The sequence below is a fragment of the Saccopteryx leptura genome, chromosome 5 (genome assembly GCF_036850995.1).
Source record: "Saccopteryx leptura isolate mSacLep1 chromosome 5, mSacLep1_pri_phased_curated, whole genome shotgun sequence".
NCBI lineage: Eukaryota > Metazoa > Chordata > Mammalia > Chiroptera > Emballonuridae > Saccopteryx > Saccopteryx leptura.
In genome coordinates this window covers 58,405,903-58,423,050 of record NC_089507.1, presented here as the reverse complement: position 1 = coordinate 58,423,050, position 17,148 = coordinate 58,405,903, and the positions used below count along the sequence as shown (strand labels likewise).

Below are 17,148 nucleotides of genomic sequence, written 5' to 3'. Positions count from 1 at the left end.
CTCAGTGCTACCTCTCAGCTTTGAGAATTTCAGACCCTAGTTTGTGAGCAGAGACAGGCTGAGCATCTTTTTATAAAAAGGATAATGATCAGAGCAACATATTAGCCAGGACTACATCTCTTTTCTATGTGTTTTGTTCCCCTGTTTTTAGCATGGTCAGCTTGTTCTACATTCCTGGGACATGTGATGTTATTGTAACATGGAATGTTTCTTCTTTACAAGTGAAATTTATTCTTTTAATAGCATATGTTAGATTGAAATAATTGAGAAGTATTTATTTCCATTGAAATAAATGCTGTGGTGAAAACTAATCCCAGGAGATAGTTGCTGTTTTGTGAGAATTTTTGGAAAGCATCATAAACCACCATATACATGAATAGTGTAGTATGAAAATGTATTTTGCCTACCTAGAGTGTTGAAAAATGAAGTTCAGTATCAATCATTACATTATGTTACATTATGTTAGACTGTGGAAGTGGGAAAGGGACATTAATAGAAAGCCTATGTTATATTTAAAAAAATTTTTTATTGGAACAAATGACATATCTCTAAATACCCCTGACTTGGTCTCTATGCCTATTCCCAAGCTAGTACACAGAAAATATGCTATATTAAGTGTCAGTGTCACAGAGAAAGGATAGAGTAGGAAGCATAAATAATAAGAATGTTGTGAAAAGCATGTATATTCTGTAGCTTTGAGGGCTTGTTCTCTACTAAAGAGCACTGGAGAATCTGCTTGTTCTCTTGCATAAGTCTTGTGCTAAAAGAGAAACGTGTACACTGAAACTTGTTTCCTCCCTTTCTGAAGGAGTATTACAAACTTGGAATTGAAGGAATCTTCTTAGAAATTATTTAGTTCAACTCCTTTATTTTATTCCTGCAGTCTAGAGAACATGGGACTTTCTCAAAGGCACAAAATAGACCAAAAATCCTGCTTTTTCAATACTACATAAACCTTAAAGATTGTAGTCCAGTGGTTTTCAGAGTTTCTTTTAGAATTGGAACCCTTCCCTCGTGCCCAACGAATCTTTATACACAATCCCAGAATACAAAATAGAAAAGTGTTACTTTGTAATATGTGTTTGGGGCAGAGATCTGTTGGGTCCAGAGTCCTACTCAACATGGCCTCTTCCCTTCTGTAAGCTGTTGGACATAGTTTGAAAACCAATTCGAGGCCGTGGCTGGTTGGCCTTGTGGTAGAGTGGCAGCCTGGCGTGTGGCAGTCCCGGGTTGAACTACCAGTTAGGACACACATGAACACATGAGAAGCAACCATCTGCTTCTCCACCCCTCCCATCCTCTCTCTTGTCTCTACAACCCACCCCCACCCCCCTGCAGCTATGACTCATTCAAACAACTTGGCCCTGGGTGCTGAGGATGGCACTGTGGCCTTGTCTCAGGTGCCAAAATAGCTCCATTGCCAAGCAATGGAGCAGTTGTCCCAGATGGGCAGAGCATTGCCCCATAGGGGGCTAGCTTGATGGATACCAGTCAGGTCGCATGTGGGAGTCTGTCTCTGCCCCTTCTCTCTTCTCACTTAATAAGAATAATAAAAAGAAAACTAATTTCATTCTTTTATGTAATATATAAATAGTTATATTCCAAAAACATTTATTGGCAAATCTATGATTAGGCACTGGGGATGGAGTGATTCTAAAAAGAAAATCTCTGCCCCATGTAGTAGTAAAGTTATAATGGGGGAGATAGTTAAAAACAAGTAAGATCAGAAAACTTGAAAGACTTTGAGACTTGGTTGTAGTTCTCTAATCATCTTGGACTGGTGGCCAGCCCTTGTGGCCCAAAGCTGATGGCCCCTGATTTTTCAAGACTTAGTTCTGTCTTTGCTAAGTTCACTCATGTTTAGGTGGGAACACCAGGTCTAAAATCTTTGTGATTAGACCTGAGACAATTCCTCCTGGATTTCTAATTTAGCATAGGAAATTCTTGCATCAGATTGGTGAGATCATGCCAGAATTACTCCTGATATGTTTCGCATTGTTCTGTTTTGAGAGGACTGCCAGTGGTTCATCACAGACATCTCATGCGTTGCCGAGGGGGGGGGGCACTATCACTATCTCTGCCTGTGTTCCCTGTGAACTTCAAAGTACAGTGAGTGTTCCCCATTTAAAAGGCAAGCTTTCTCTTGTCCCTCCTTGTTTCCCTACCCCTGCTAGCTCTTATGGCACCTGTTGGTCACCATTCTGGGATGGCTAAACCCTTTTCTCTTCTTACTCCTTCTCACATTGCTCTAGTTCTGTGGCCCTACTCAGAGTCCTCCTTTTTCTCACTGATTGGCCCTCCTTGATAATCTTAGGATGTTAAATTCTATCCAGATCGGTGTGGATAGAATACCACTAGCCACTACCCAGGTGGTAGTCAAAGTAGATGTTCCCTGCTGTGGTGTAGTTTAAAATTAGAATAGTGAATTGAAGAAGCAGACCCTCCTTACCAAGGTCTCTCAGTTCTTCTTCTTTTTTTTTTTTTTTTGTATTTTTCTGAAGCTGGAAGCGGGGAGAGACAGTCAGACAGACTCCCGCATGCGCCCGACCAGGATCCACCCGGCACGCCCACCAGGGGCGACGCTCTGCCCACCAGGGGGCGATGCTCTGCCCCTCCGGGGCGTCGCTCTGCTGCAACCAGAGCCACTCTAGCGCCTGGGGCAGAGGCCACAGAGCCATCCCCAGCGCCCGGGCCATCTTTGCTCCACTGGAGCCTCGCTGCGGGAGGGGAAGAGAGAGACAGAGAGGAAGGAGGGGGGCGGGGTGGAGAAGCAAATGGGCGCTTCTCCTATGTGCCCTGGCCGGGAATCGAACCCGGGTCCCCCGCACACCAGGCCGACGCTCTACCGCTGAGCCAACCGGCCAGGGCCTCTCAGTTCTTCTTGAAGGTGCCTAAGGTCAGACTATTGCAGTAGGATTTTTCAGTGCTTCATGCTGTCCAGTGAACCTGGGTCCATCTGAACCCATCACTTATGTCAGGGGTCCCCAAACTTTTTACACAGGGGGCCAGTTCACTGTCCCTCAGACCGTTGGAGGGCTGGACTATAAAAAAAAAACTATGAACAAGTCCCTATGCACACTGCACATATCTTATTTTAAAGTAAAAAAACAAAACAGGAACAAATACAATATTTAAAATAAAGAACAAGTAAATTTAAATCAAACTGACCAGTATTTCAGTGGGAACTATGGGCCTGCTTTTGGCTAATGAGATGGTCAATGTGCTCCTCTCCCAGACCACCAATGAAAGAGGTGCCCCTTCTGGAAGTGCGGTGGGGGCCGGATAAATGGCCTCAGGGGGCCGCATGTGGCCCTCTGGCTGTAGTTTGGGGACCCCTGACTTCTGTCATGCTATTCTGTCCCCTGTTCCAGCAGTAAGCTCTTCAGATGTTTGCCCTATAAACTTGAATCTCTAATGTCTTCCTAGCTCTTCATTTTCTGCTAGTCCTGACTTCTTTTCTCCCAGTCTTCCTTTTACTTGAAATTCATCTCTTGCCTGACCAGGCGGTGGCGCAGTGGATAGAATGTCGGACTGGGATGCGGAGGACCTAGGTTCAAGACCCCAAGGTCGCCAGCTTGAGTGCGGGCTCATCTGGTTTGAGCAGAGCTCACCAGCTTGGACCCAAGGTCGCTGGCTCAAGCAAGGGGTCACTCGGTCTGCTGTAGCCCCATGGTCAGGGCACATACGAGAAAAAGCAATCAATGAACAACTAAGGTGTCGCAACAAAAAACTAATGATTGATGCTTCTCATCTCTCTTCGTTCCTGTCTGTCCCTATCTATCCCTCTCTCTGACTCTGTCTCTGTAAAAAAGAAAAAAAATTCATCTCTTTTCAGAATTCTAATATGGTATTATGCCTAATGACCAAGGCAGTAGAATATTTGTAGTACTTTTACTTTTCTAGCCACTAAGCATCATTCTTTTACTAAAGCGCAGTTTATTAAACCAGGTACTTACTCTTTAGACATAATTGTTACACTGTAGCGTTTTTTCACTATCCAGTTTCTTTTATTTCTATTACCTCTCTTTTGTAGGCTTTTTTTTTTTTTTGTATTTTTTTAAAGTGTGAAGCAGGGAGGCAGAGAGACAGACTCCCACATACACCTGACTGGGATCCACCTGGCATGCCCACTAGGGGGCGATGCTCTGCCCTCTGGGGTGTTGCTGCGTTGCAACCAGAGCCATTCTAGCACCTGAGGTGGAGGCCACGGAGCCATCCTCAGCACCTGGGCCAACTTTGCTCCAATGGAGCCTTGGCTGCGGGAGGGGAAGAGAGAGACAGAGAGGAAGGAGAGGGGGAGGGGTGGAGAAGCAGATGGGCGCTTCTCCTATGGCTAGGTTATCAGTTCTCTGAAAGAACTCTGAAATCTCCCTCTTCTTTGTGCTTTGTTCCGCTGTTTTCCTGGGTAACAAGCAATGAATATATTTAGAGAAAAAAATGATTTGACCAAATTTGTTCTTGCACAGTATGTTTTATTTTCCTTTATTTTTTCTGAGGTATTGCAAAGTCACACTTGTGTGCTGAAGGTTATGTAGGTATGAATAAGACTTGGTTAAGAAATATTCAAAAAGGCTTATCAAATACACATAACTGGAAAGTGTTCCTTGGATAATTAAGTAGTCAAGATGGTAGACTTCCAGGAAAGTGGTGGTAATTAATTAGCCAGACTTGGAAGTTAATAAGTAGGTAATAAATACATTTTCAAAAAGTAGGAACAGGATGAGCAAGGATAAACTAAGAAAGGGCAAGATCTGTACAGAGAGAGCAGGACCATTTGGCAGCATGTAGAGCACTCTTTGTAATATGCTTAGAAGTGAGGCTGGAAAAGAAGGTTGGGGTCAGTGTGCACAGCCTTCTTAATACCAAGCTAAAGAGGTTGCTTTTCGCTGGTAGGCATTGGGGTACCACCAAAGAAATTTGAATAGGGGATAAATATATATTGCTAGAGGAAGATTACTGACTATAGCTATCATTACAGAGAAAAGAAGGCTAAGAGACTAATTTGACTCTTTACTAGAGGTAAGATTTTGAAGGCCTTCCATGTATAGTAATTATGCTAAAAACTTAAGGAATAAAAGTGAATGTTACCTCTTCGGATCTTGTCTGTAATGGAAAAGCTAAACATTTAAATAGATTATGCTAATACAGTGTGGTTAAGTTTGATGACAGATTGATATAGAAACAGATGATTCTGGACTTTGGCGTATAGGAGGCTGGGGAGAGTCAAGATGTCTTAAGGAAAAGAAGAAATTAGTGTAACTCTCAAATTAAAAACATTTCTTCCTACTATTGTCAAGCCTGCTGTTTTCTACAAATATGTGACTTGCCCAAGTTCCTACTTAACTATTTAAAAAACAACATACTTAAATTAGTCTAAAGTCCAGAAAGCCTTTCCATTTCCCCCCCCCCCCCATTTCTTATTTAAATTTTTTCTTGCCTTGGCTTCTTCCTTGAATTCTTAGTGAATATTATCTGTAGGTTGGTCTTCACTGCAGAGTTTAGAAGAGGCAAAGAGGGTGGGGTGAAGGTCCTTCTATGAGGGGAATAGGCTGAACAAAAGCAAATGTTGGTTATATAGCACTGGACAAAAGAGAATCGTTCAGCATAAAATTGCAAATACAGAATTCAAGTTCCAAAGAGGTTCGTATTAGAAATACAGATTTGGACATAATTCTTATGATGATGGGTAGGCTGGAGGAATAGGTGAGTTTGAGGTAGAAGATAAGGGGTGAGGAAGGGCATTGGGGGTGCACAGGGCACAGGATTGACAGTGGCCAGCAAATATGACAGAGCAGCCTACAGTAATTAAATTACCAACTTTTTTTTTTAATCCTTGTCCCAGATGGATAGCTCCCAGTTGATCCACTGTCGGGAGCTCGTGGCACATCACCTTTCTACTCTGCAGTCTTCCCTTCCTCTAAATTCCGTTTACGTCTACCGTCCCCTCAAGCACACCCTGGTGACCTGTGACAAAGGAGTGTTCAGATTACATCCCTCCTTTGTCCCAGGCCCAGATTTCTCCAAGGACAACAGCAAACCGGAAGTGCCAGTCAGAGGTACAGACGCCTTCTGTCATCATCTCCCAGCTGCCAGTGGGTGCAAGCACACCTCTGCTAAACGCAAAGTAGAGGAAATGGAAGTGGATGACTTCTATGATGGAATCAAACGGCTCTATAATGAAGAGAATGCTTCAGAAAATGTGGGTTCTGTGTGTGGCACTGATTTATCAAGGCAAGAGGGACATGCTTCCCCTTGTCCACCTTTGCAGCCTGTGTCTGTCATGTAGCTTCAGGTGTTACCTTTAAGTGCAAACTGAGGTATGCTACTCTGGGAACAGGAACATGGAAAACCAGGGAAGGCTAAATAAAGGTATATACCTAATCAGGCTGATTTGAAGTGAGCCAGAAAACAAACAAACATTTATTAGTGTGGCTAATTATAATTCAACATTATTTAAGCACTTAAAGACCAAAAAAAGTATAAAATACAAAAGATCCAACTATATTTTAAAGTAAAAAATTTCTTTGTAGTATTACAGTTCCACCATTTACTCTGCTAAAGTGTAATGTAGCTTGCTCTCATGTCAAAAGTTCATTCATTGTTTTTTTTTTTAAGTTCCAAATTTCATAGCTAGCAAACCCTATCTCCAGTGCCCTGACTTAATTTTCCTCTTGCTTTTGCTTGCTTTTTTATTGAATACTTAATGAATTTTATGCATGTTGATCTGTAGCCTCACTTCCACTGATTAGGAAATCCTCAAAATTATTTTTTAGTAATTTAGTAAACAAATTATTTGTTTGACAGCCATGATGAATACATGAATCAAAATCAAATTAATCTGAAAAGGGTACTTCAGAATTGTCCCATATGAATCAGAGGTGGTAACAGAAAAAGGAGTCACATTACCACATTGATTTTTATGTTTGTCTCATTTCAGTTCCTAGGATTTGGAAACTATTGTTTTTATTTTTGATTATCCTAAACCAGGTGTACCCAAACTATGGGCCGCGGGCCGCATCCAGCCCCATGAGGCCATTTATCCGGCCCCCTGCCGCACTTCCGGAAGGGGCACCTCTTTCATTGGTGGTCAGTGAGAGGAGCACTGTATGTGGCGGCCCTCCAACAGTCTAAGGGACAGTGAACTGGCCCCCTGTGTAAAAGTTTGGGGACCCCTGTCTAAACTGAAGCTTAAAAGTGGCATGTAATTAGGATACCCTTAGATCTGTTGAAAGCATTTTTGATATTTGGATAAGAAATATGTGGTATGTCCAGGTGCTCATCAAAGAAACATGTAACAACTAAAATTTAGGGGTTTTTTTTGTTTTAATTGATAAACTCCTTTTCATTCTATAATCAGTAGGAGAGACTGTCCAGATGTTGGGGCGACTCTATGATTTGGGACTATAACATGTAATAACTGAATTCAGTACCCTACATTTATGTTAAGCTATTAGGATTTTCTCGAAATAAGTTATTCTTCTCTCTTCCTCCCAAACCTACCTGTATTTCTCTTAATGACTTCTGTAATCTGAGCTCCCTGTACAGCCTGAAGAAGGTATTGCAGTCAGAAACAACCATGTACTGATGATAAAAAGCCTCTGGTAGCAATAAATGTTGTCCTTAACCCTGTTGTATCTCTTTTTTTCTCCTTGTGAAGAGGTACAAGTTCAAAATCCTAAGAATATGCTTTCCAGAAAATAAAATATGAAGGAAAGGGGATTTCAAATGTGAAGGATGTAGGTTTTTGACAAAGAATTTTTCTTTTATGTTCTTTTCTCACTGGTAGACTGGCTGTGGACCTACTTAATGGAACTGTTTGTGAGGGCAGGCATGGACCCACACCTAGATAATAGTGCATTTTAACCTATTGATTTTGTTCAGTTTAGCAGAGGAAGAGTACTCTTATGTCAATCAATGTTTGACTTCCTTGAAATTCTTGTGGTAGGGTTGGTTACCTTCCTACTTAGGACTTTACAATCCAATCACAGCAAAAACTTTTACTTCCATGGAAGACAAAAGAATGAACAATTTTGGGGTGAAGATAGCAAGAGACTGGCTTTGCAGATGCACATTAACAATATCCCACTTTGCCTAATTTTTCATTGGCTCTTTCTTAATTCTCCTTAATTGTGGGAGCTTGAAGAAGTTCACAAGTACCTGTATTCACTATTTCTATAAAGTAAATGGCACTTAAACTCCCTCTCACCCCACTTAACAGATGAGTAACAATTGTGTTATGTAAAAAGCTAGTGATAGTTAAGTCTAGGGTCAGAATATTTCATTGGTAGTGCGGTAGCTAAATTGGACAAGTTAAAGTGAGAGGAAGAATTTAATTACTTGTCTTGCGGTTTTCTAATCTTAGCAAAAATTGTTGGTAAGTCCCTTTGGAACAGTATTATTTTATTGAACTGGTTTCGCTGCTAGCTGTCAAGCCTCAAAGCTTATTTAACCCATAGTTCCATTAAATGATAGTACTTTGGAGACCCCACCCTCCTGAGCACTGTCCCCTAAACCTGGGCTCTTAAGAGAATTTGGCTCTGAGGGTTGTAAACTCATTGATTGAGACAGAAAAAGCACATTATTTTTGAACAATGTGGAACTTTTCATTAAGAACATTCCTGCTGTTAAATTAGATCCTGTTTTATCTGAACTATTCTCATTTGCCTATCCCTTCGCTTAAATGCTGGCATCACATCATATACTATGTCTTCCAAGATTAGGAAACTTGACCATGATGGACTATAATAGTCTGGTGCCTCCTAGTGGTTAGGAAACATCATTTCAGAAGCCTCCACAAAAGCAAGGGAATAAATTTAATGGGCATAAATTATTCTCCAATCCTCTAACAGAAAAAGTAAAAATGCATGCTCTGCCTCTTGAAGATCAGACTAGGAAAAGCTAAATATGTATTTCATTCTCTTTGCAAGATTGGTGTGAAGTTGGTTATAATGTAGAGAACTTTTATCTACAGATGATGTCTTGTATTAGTGTGGAGGGGCAGGGGAGGTTTGGGAAGATTGAGAAATGTTCCTGAAATTGTCTCTGGTTCTGAAGTAAGCTAGAGTATAGTTCTTTTTTATTCGTTCGTTCATTCATTTTAGAGAGAGAGAAGGTGGGAGTAGGAGCCAGAAGCATCACTTCCCATGTGTGCCTTAACCAGGCAAGCCCAGGGTTTGAAATGGTGACCTCAGCCTTCCAGGTCGACACTTGATCCCCTGCACCACCACAGGTCAGGCGAGAGTGTATTTTTTGACTCATCCAAGCTGATGTGAGAATCTGTGCTTATATTCCCACTGTTGAGGTTATTAACACTGGCCTGCCCCCCCCCCCCAGTATTATTTCTTTTCTCCTGTTAGAACCAACATGTATGCATGTCCTTTGTACTCTATATACCTGGATTTTCAAACTGTCTACTTATTCTGGGGTTCCTAAAACAAAGTTTTGCTTGAGCATTACTGCCCAAAGCATCACAGTGGCCTTTCACTTAAAATGTGATTAAATTACTGATGCTTGGCGAGCATGGTGGGGAGCTTTTCTTCACCCTAAGGTATTTTGTACATTTTCTTTCAAAGTTTTAAAAAAATATATTTTTCCCATTGATCTGAGACAGGAGAAAGAGGTAGAGAGGTAGCATGGGAGAGAGAAGCATCAATTTGTTGTCCTACTTAGTTGTTCCATTTTAATTGTTAACTCACTGGTTGCTTCTTGTATGTGCTCTGACCAGAGAGATCGAACCCAAGACCTTGGTGCTCTGGGATGATGCTTTATCCACTGAACCACTGGCCAGGGCTAGTTAGTACATTTGTAGCTGGAAAAGGAAGAGTCTGTGCCAAATATTCTCACAGCCATCCTAGGACAGCATGTCTGGTGTACATTAGCAAGTTGAGGGTTAGAGAATTGTCCAATGCCACATAGCTTAAGACAAGAATTTTTTTTTTAAGTGAGAAGTGGGGAGTCAGAGTGAGAGACTCCCTACATGCACCCCGATGGGTTCCACCCAGCAAGCCCTCTACCGGGGATGCTCTGCCCATCTGTATGGAAATATTTTAGTACCTAAGGTGAAGCTATGGTGCCATCCTCAGCACCCAGGGCCAACTTGCTCCAACTGAGCTATGGCTATGGGAAGAGAAGGGAGAGGGGGAGGGGTGGAGAAGCAGATGGTTGCTTCTGTGTGCCCTGACTGGGAATCGAACCTAGGGCATATACACACTGGGTCGACGCTCTACCACTGAGCCAAATGGCCAGGCAGGGCCAGTTTAAGGCTTTTACAAGCTTCAAATTCTAACTCATCTCAAATCTTTAATCTTTATATTTGATATCACTAAATTTTTTCTAACATGTAATTGTTACTTCTAAAGCTTCCAAAATTCTTGAAGGTAGCCTTTAAACTGTTCATAGAATGTTACCTATACCTGTTGCTATTTTGAGCTTTGGCCACTAGATAGTACTTCTAGGAAAATGAAACATCTTTTAAGTTTCTGGGAGAAACTGAGTTATTTGGGATTACCGTATGGGAATAAATAGTTGAACACTCATCTCTTGTTGTCAGGCATCTCTTGTTGTTCAACATCATTTGAAGTTACAAGTTCACATCACTTACGGCACGGGAGGCCTGTGCATGTGGGCCTGGAAAAGGAGCACGAGCTGCTATGGTATGGGGCATATGGCTACACGTGTCTCACACCAAAAAAAAAAAAGAAGAAAAAAAGTCCCAAATTAAAACCTTGATGCTTTCCATTTGAGTTGGGTTTGACCAATCATTAGATCAGAAGAGATGAAGTGCAGGCTTTTGTAGCACAGCTTGCATCAAGGAATTAAAATGAAAGTTTCCCTTACCATACTGAGTTTAGTGGTTTTTATGACAAACTAATATGAAGGACAGACAACATTCTTTGACATCTCTTGATTACCAAAAAGGTATAATAAGAGGTAAGCAAGGACTTGATCAAATAGAGAAATTTGAGAAGAGCTTACAACTCTAGTTTTTTAGTTCCCAGGAACTTCTGAGTTAAGGATGAAATGTAAAGAACCTCTACCTTTCTCATGATTCTTAAAGAACAACCTTCAGAGCACAGAATTGTTGACCTTACTATCTTACACAACAGTGGAGCAGTAGAAAAGCATAATGAGCTGGTTTCTCATTTCTCAGAAACAGCTTTGTTCGTAGGGCAAGAGAACACTGCAGAATGAATGGCAACTTTAAACAAGCAACTACTGAAAAGCAATTGGGGGGAGTGTGCTTTTGTTTTTCAGACCACAATCTAGCCAGCAATTTAGCATAGAAAAGGCTGTTTTACCCTGGAAGTTTGCTTATGAGGTATACGGAAAGACAGGTGCCATTCATAGTGCCTGGCTATATACTGCTAGCACCTAATGTAGGCCTGGTATAGTATATAGAATTAAAAAAGTATATATTTGGAAAGAGGGAGGGTGTGGGAAAAGTGGTTGGATGGATGTGAATAAAGGGCAAAGAGAATTACAAGTGCAGAGATCTAGAAGCATTCTGCTGAGAATGCATGACTGAACTAAGCTCTTTACAGATTATTCTGCACCCTTGCCCCATACATACTTGTTTCATGGGACGGAGACTAACCTTGTTATATAACCTCTGCCTCCTCTGGTTTATCAAGGTGCCATAATTTTGAGTTTCCACCGTGAACTGAAATGCCATTCAACAAACTCAGTACTGCAAATAAGTAACTGATTTTGAGCCACATGTGAAATCATCTGTACCTCACCAGCACATTCCACTGACAACCAAAAGATCTCATTTATATCCAGCTACTTGTCAATAGTAATGTTGGAAAGGGAGGTGAGTGGGCACCTAGACTCACAATTAGTCTTCCAATGAACACATTCTCTCCCTTCACCAACCAGCCTTGGAGGTGCCAGTTGCCTGCTAGAGATCGTTCTGAAAGCCAGATGGTATAAAATATCATGGTCTTAGGAATTCAAGTATAAGGATATTTAAAGTGAGCCACACTGCCATCACTGCCAGTCTCCAGGTGGAAAGATGGCCAGTCATCTGCAAAGCAAAAGGTTTTGTGTAGAAATGTCATTTGAACAGAGTGAAAATTATGTGCTTAGTTTTTCAGATATTGGAACTGTTTACCCATAAGGTGGGCTGATGATAGGCAAAAAAAACAAAAAACAACTAAAAGAACTGCGAAGGAATTTTCATTCGACAGGTACAGGCACAGTTGATGGGAAAAAAAGTTTGGGCAAGCATATTAGGAAGATGGCCTATTTTTTCTTTCCCACATCAGCACATACTGATTTAGACATCCATATTACACTTAGCAATAAGGCACAGTCTTTATCTGAAATCAAATAGTATTTTTTAAGATTGAATGGAAAATAAAAAGCCTGTTACCGATGCGTGACCAGTGGTGGTACAGTGGATAAAGCATCGACCTGGGACACTGAGGTCCCAAGTTCAAAACCCAGAGGTCACCAGCTTGAGCACAGGCTCACCAACTTGAGAGTGGGGTGTTTGGCCTGAGTGTGGGATGATCAACATGACCCCATGGTCGCTGCCTTGAGCAAGGGGTCATGGGCTTGGCTGGAGCCCCCTGGGTCAAGGCAAGTATGAGAAGCAATCAACAAACAACTAAAGTGCTGCAACTCTGAGCTGATGCTTCTCATTCCTCTCCCTTCTTGTCTCTCGGAGCAGGAGGGGAGCCTGTTGCCTGTTAATAATGGAATAGGTTCAGATGGTTCGATTCTTCTTGCTTTGCTTTCCCACAGTCCACTGTGGGACAAATGAATTACTTTTTCAAGGTTTTATTTACTCATTTTAGAGAAAAGAGAGAAAAAGAGAGCAGGGGGGAGGAGCAGGAAGCATCAACTCCCGTATGTCTTGACCAGGCAAGCCCAGGGGTTTGAATTGGCAACCTCAGTGTTCCAGGTTAACACTTGATGCACTGTGCCACCAGTCAGGCAATAAGTGAATGTTTAAAGTATTATTGATAATCAGCCCTGGGATGGTTTCACAGTCAGCCAGAACTTGGGAACCTACCAGTGTAATCAGCACTTAAGAAACCCCTTTAAAATGCCTGATGGAGAGATGGTGCATTTGACCAGTGGGTGTGACCAGCTTTCCCTAAGGAGCTAAACAGAGGCCACCCACTTATAACAGCTTGTTCCCACATCCTCTCCCATTAAGATGATTACTATTATACTTCCTTTAACCTTGGGACTTAAAAGGGGACAAAAGGAATAGCAACAATAAACTACATATTTCTCTATTTAAAATAATCCTGCCTAATTTGATTTTTAAATATTGTTCAAAAAATGGCTATAACCTGATGCAGAATGTTTTTAAAATGAGTCTAGGGTAAAGATATTAAAATATTAAAATAAGGTTAAAAATAATTTTTGTATTTAGTGACTACAATGGTTTCACACACAATAGTTTACTATATAATTGGTATGTTAATTTGTCATGTTCTGGTGTCATTTAAGGAGTGGTACTCACCATCTACCCCTCAAATTACTGGTCACCAGCAGATTTCTATCCTTACAGATTCTACTTAGGGGAATGGCTCTTTACTCATGATTTGATCATTTAATGGCTCAGTTGAATCTGACTTGCATTTAATCACAGTGTCTAAGTAAAGAAAGCTTCTTGCCAGCATGCTCATCCAATTGCTCTCAACTTCTTTCCAATTAAATGATTCAAGAGGCAGGGACTGTTCCTTCATCTCACCTTTCGTCAGAAGCCCATGTTACCATTCTTAAATAGAGGAGATTCTCTGGAAGCTCATCACAGGCAACTCATGCCACCAGTTGTGTTTTTATGACCTCCCTACATATGGGGCTGATCATGATGGAAATAAGCAAAGACTACAGACAAGTAATGAAATTAAAAGGTAACTGAAAATGTGTATTTCTTGCTCTAAAATAGAAATAAACTTGAAAACCTGTCCCTTTACTATGAAAGCTGCCCCCAAGAGGTGACTGCTAATAATCTAGTCACAAATGGGTTAGCATTAGAAATCAGACTCAAATGGCAGAAGTATGTGTGTTTGTATGTGGGCAGGGGTAGTCAACCTTTTTATACCTACCGCCCACTTTTATATCTCTGTTAGTAGTAACATTTTCTAACCGCCCACCAGTTCCACAGTAATGCTGATTTATAAAGTAGGGAAGTAACTTTACTGTATAAAATTTATAAAGCAGAGTTACAGCAAGTTAAAGCATAAAATAGTAATTACTTACCAAGTACTTTATGTTGGATTTTCACTAAGTTTGGCAGAGTAAATCTTTATAAAACAACTTACTATAATTAAATCTATCTTTTTTTTTTTAATCTATCTTTTTATTTATTCTTTGGTTGCTCCGCTACTGCCCACCATGAAAGCTGGAACGCCCACTAGTGGGTGGTAGGGACCAGGTTGACTACCACTGGTATGTGGTGATAGTGTAAGAGATTCCCTGCAGTTTATTTTATTCTATTGCAGACATAGTGAAGATAGCCATCTGGGTAATTCTGGGAAGACACAGAGGGTCAGAACCATTGCTAATGATGCTGTTTGGGACAGGATATGTACTTATTTGGTGTTCATTTCCCATGGTCCAAAACAATTCTGGACAGGTAAAGCAAAGCTTCACAATAAATAGAAAGGCAGGGATGGACCAGAAAGTTATTGTAAGGTACCTTTAAATATAAATTGAGTCCCAGAGGCAGAAAAGTCATCTGCCCAGTACTGGCACATTTTAAACATGATTAAGACTTGTGGGTCAAAATCTCAGTGGTAGTAAAGGGGGTGTGTGTGTGTGTGTGTGTGTGTGTGTGTGTGTGTGTGTGTCTGAGATGAGAACATTTTAAACAGAATTCTGTGACTTCAATTTCCCCTTGAGCTTAAATTTTGGGTATTAACTTTGATACCCAAACAATGTTTGAATAACCAATACATAAAACAGAAATGGCTAACTGGAATTTTTTTCTACATAACAAAATCCCAAACCCAAAACTTATATAAAGGATGCAGGTAACAGAAAAAAGTCAAATAAAACAACAGTGGTTCCTGAATTTACAGGAAGGATGCCCACTTCTCTCTCTCAAGAAGCAGATGGTCAGCTGAAAAATAAAAACATTGTATCAATAGGACACATCAAATAAAAAAAGATGTAGTCATCTCTCTTCATGCAATACCAAATGTTTAAGAAAAAACCCCAAACTCCAAAACAACCCATAAAACTAAGAAAAGTAAGGAAAATGTTGCCCAGATCTTATGACCTGATTGATGGTTGGTTGAGGGTCCTGATGGGGTTGTTCAGAATGTTATTCATGGGGGAGAGAGGTCTGGAGTTAACTTGAGATAGTTTGTGAACCCTGGAGGTGGTGGCCACCTCAGATTAGGGTACATGCTGTCTTCAGTCCGTGAGTTCTTGGAGAGCAGCTTCAAGAACACAACAGCTAGGCAAGAAGATCCCAACACATGGCTACCTTGGGTCTTGGCCCCAGTTCTCTGTTTCACTCAATTTTCTTTTAGCAGTATAACTGATTTTGGTAGTGATGTCACATTAGTAACCACATGGGTAGTGGTTTATAAATAGGCATTGAAAATACAAACAGCAGTGCAATATTTGACCCAGACTTTAAAAGAAAAGGAGGCGATGGTGGAAATGAGGTAACTCTTCCCCAACACGTGTGAACAGACAGCTCCTGCTCTTCTAATGCTCTATGTCCATTAGGAGAGAGTAGGGCTTGTCAACAGGATGGTTACATAAAGAAGAAGCTACAGAAGAGAAAAAAGAAAGGTTCAATTCAAATTCGATTCTTAAAAGGCTTAATAAAAAAGAGCTTCTCTATAATGAACTGTGGAAGAACAGCAGTGTGTCAGTTAAAGGGATGACTTCCTCTGAGCATGTTAAGCAGCAGCACCAGCAGTGTCGGCAGCAAAGGCCGGGGAGGAAGAGGATGCCTCAGTGCGCCTAGTGACAGCGGGGCACCCGGGGACACGAGTCAGGACAGATGGGTATGGGAATGGGGGAGAAAGGTGGCAGAGACAGTCTGTGAAGAACAGGACACCACATGGTATCTTGGTGCTGCCCAGATGGTAGCATTTGAAGTCCAGCAGACAAGGCAGGAAAGCATGAGGCTCTTCCCTATTTTTTATCCAGTATAATCAGCACAGATACATATGCATATCAAACAGTGACTAAAAGAACTCACAAAAGGGCACACAATGTTTGGGTAAAAATATATTTCCCCCCACTTTATGTCTTGGCACTAGTGATATATGCATAGATGACCTGTCCACCACTCTCCTACCTTAACAGACACCAAATTACTGAGCACATTTGCAAAGTGATGATTACTTTCATACTTGAAAAAATGATATGCTTCACATCAATACAATTATTTTAGTTGTTTTTTTTTTAAAAAGACAAGTCTAACATGCAGTCATACATACATGACAATTTTGCATTAACACTGAAAATAGGTTACACAACAGTTTTAGAAACACATTGGTTATTTTCAAACAGCAAAAAGACAATGATCTACAACTACAGTTTAAGGCATATCAGCATATTTTAAAATTAAGAAATAGACTAAGTTCTAATGCTGTTCACAGCTTAATTTTCAATTTATTTTAAAAATTCCCTTCATACCTACATACAGTCTAGACTTTGTAGGTTATAATTTCCACTAAAGAGTCATCACATATGCATTCTGTCCATGGAACCAAGACTTCAGGAAGCTAACTAAGACTTGACAACTTCAAACACTTGCGGATGGAAAAGCAAAGGGGTGTGAATGGACAGTTTTGGCAGGACCACACAGAGACAGGATGGCAGGGGTTGGTCACAGCTGAAAAACCTGATTAAACTGCATATGAAATGCTTTTGGGTGTCTCTCAAGTGAGGAAACCAAGTCTATTTTTTTGAGGTGCACAAAATATGAAGAATAAGTTACTTTTATTGCTGGTGAGATTACAAAGCAGAGGAGGAAGAAAAGTAACATGTGCCCAGCTTTCCATTAAGTGTTCCCCTGGTTGAGATGCCTTTTCAGGACAAAACCTTGACCAATTAATAAAGAGCCTAACCTGGAAAACAGCCTCAACATTTCTAATAATCTCATAAATGTTTTCCTATCCCATCCTACTACCCGTACAACTATTGTGGGTATCTAAACTCCAG

General features: G+C 40.9%; 2 protein-coding genes across 5 annotated transcripts in view; one reads left to right on the top strand and one right to left on the bottom strand.

Moving 5' to 3' along the window:
- Positions 1-7,624, top strand: part of CCNI (cyclin I) — a 30,248-nt gene extending 22,624 nt beyond the window's left edge. The window contains exon 7 of the mRNA XM_066384540.1: positions 5,843-7,624. Within this exon, the coding sequence (XP_066240637.1) occupies positions 5,843-6,286 (444 nt within the window). The 3' untranslated portion in view covers positions 6,287-7,624. The remainder of the gene's footprint in view (positions 1-5,842) is intronic.
- The window catches only part of SEPTIN11 (septin 11), a 150,643-nt gene continuing 140,169 nt past the window's right edge, over positions 6,675-17,148 (bottom strand). For 2 of the 4 annotated variants that reach the window (XM_066384534.1, XM_066384537.1), the window contains one exon: positions 6,675-15,082. Coding sequence is in view for 2 of the 4 variants with exons in the window: in XM_066384537.1 (XP_066240634.1) it covers positions 15,079-15,082 (4 nt within the window). In the remaining 2 variants the exon portion in view is untranslated. The other 2 variants (XM_066384533.1, XM_066384536.1) reach the window with 1 other exon arrangement.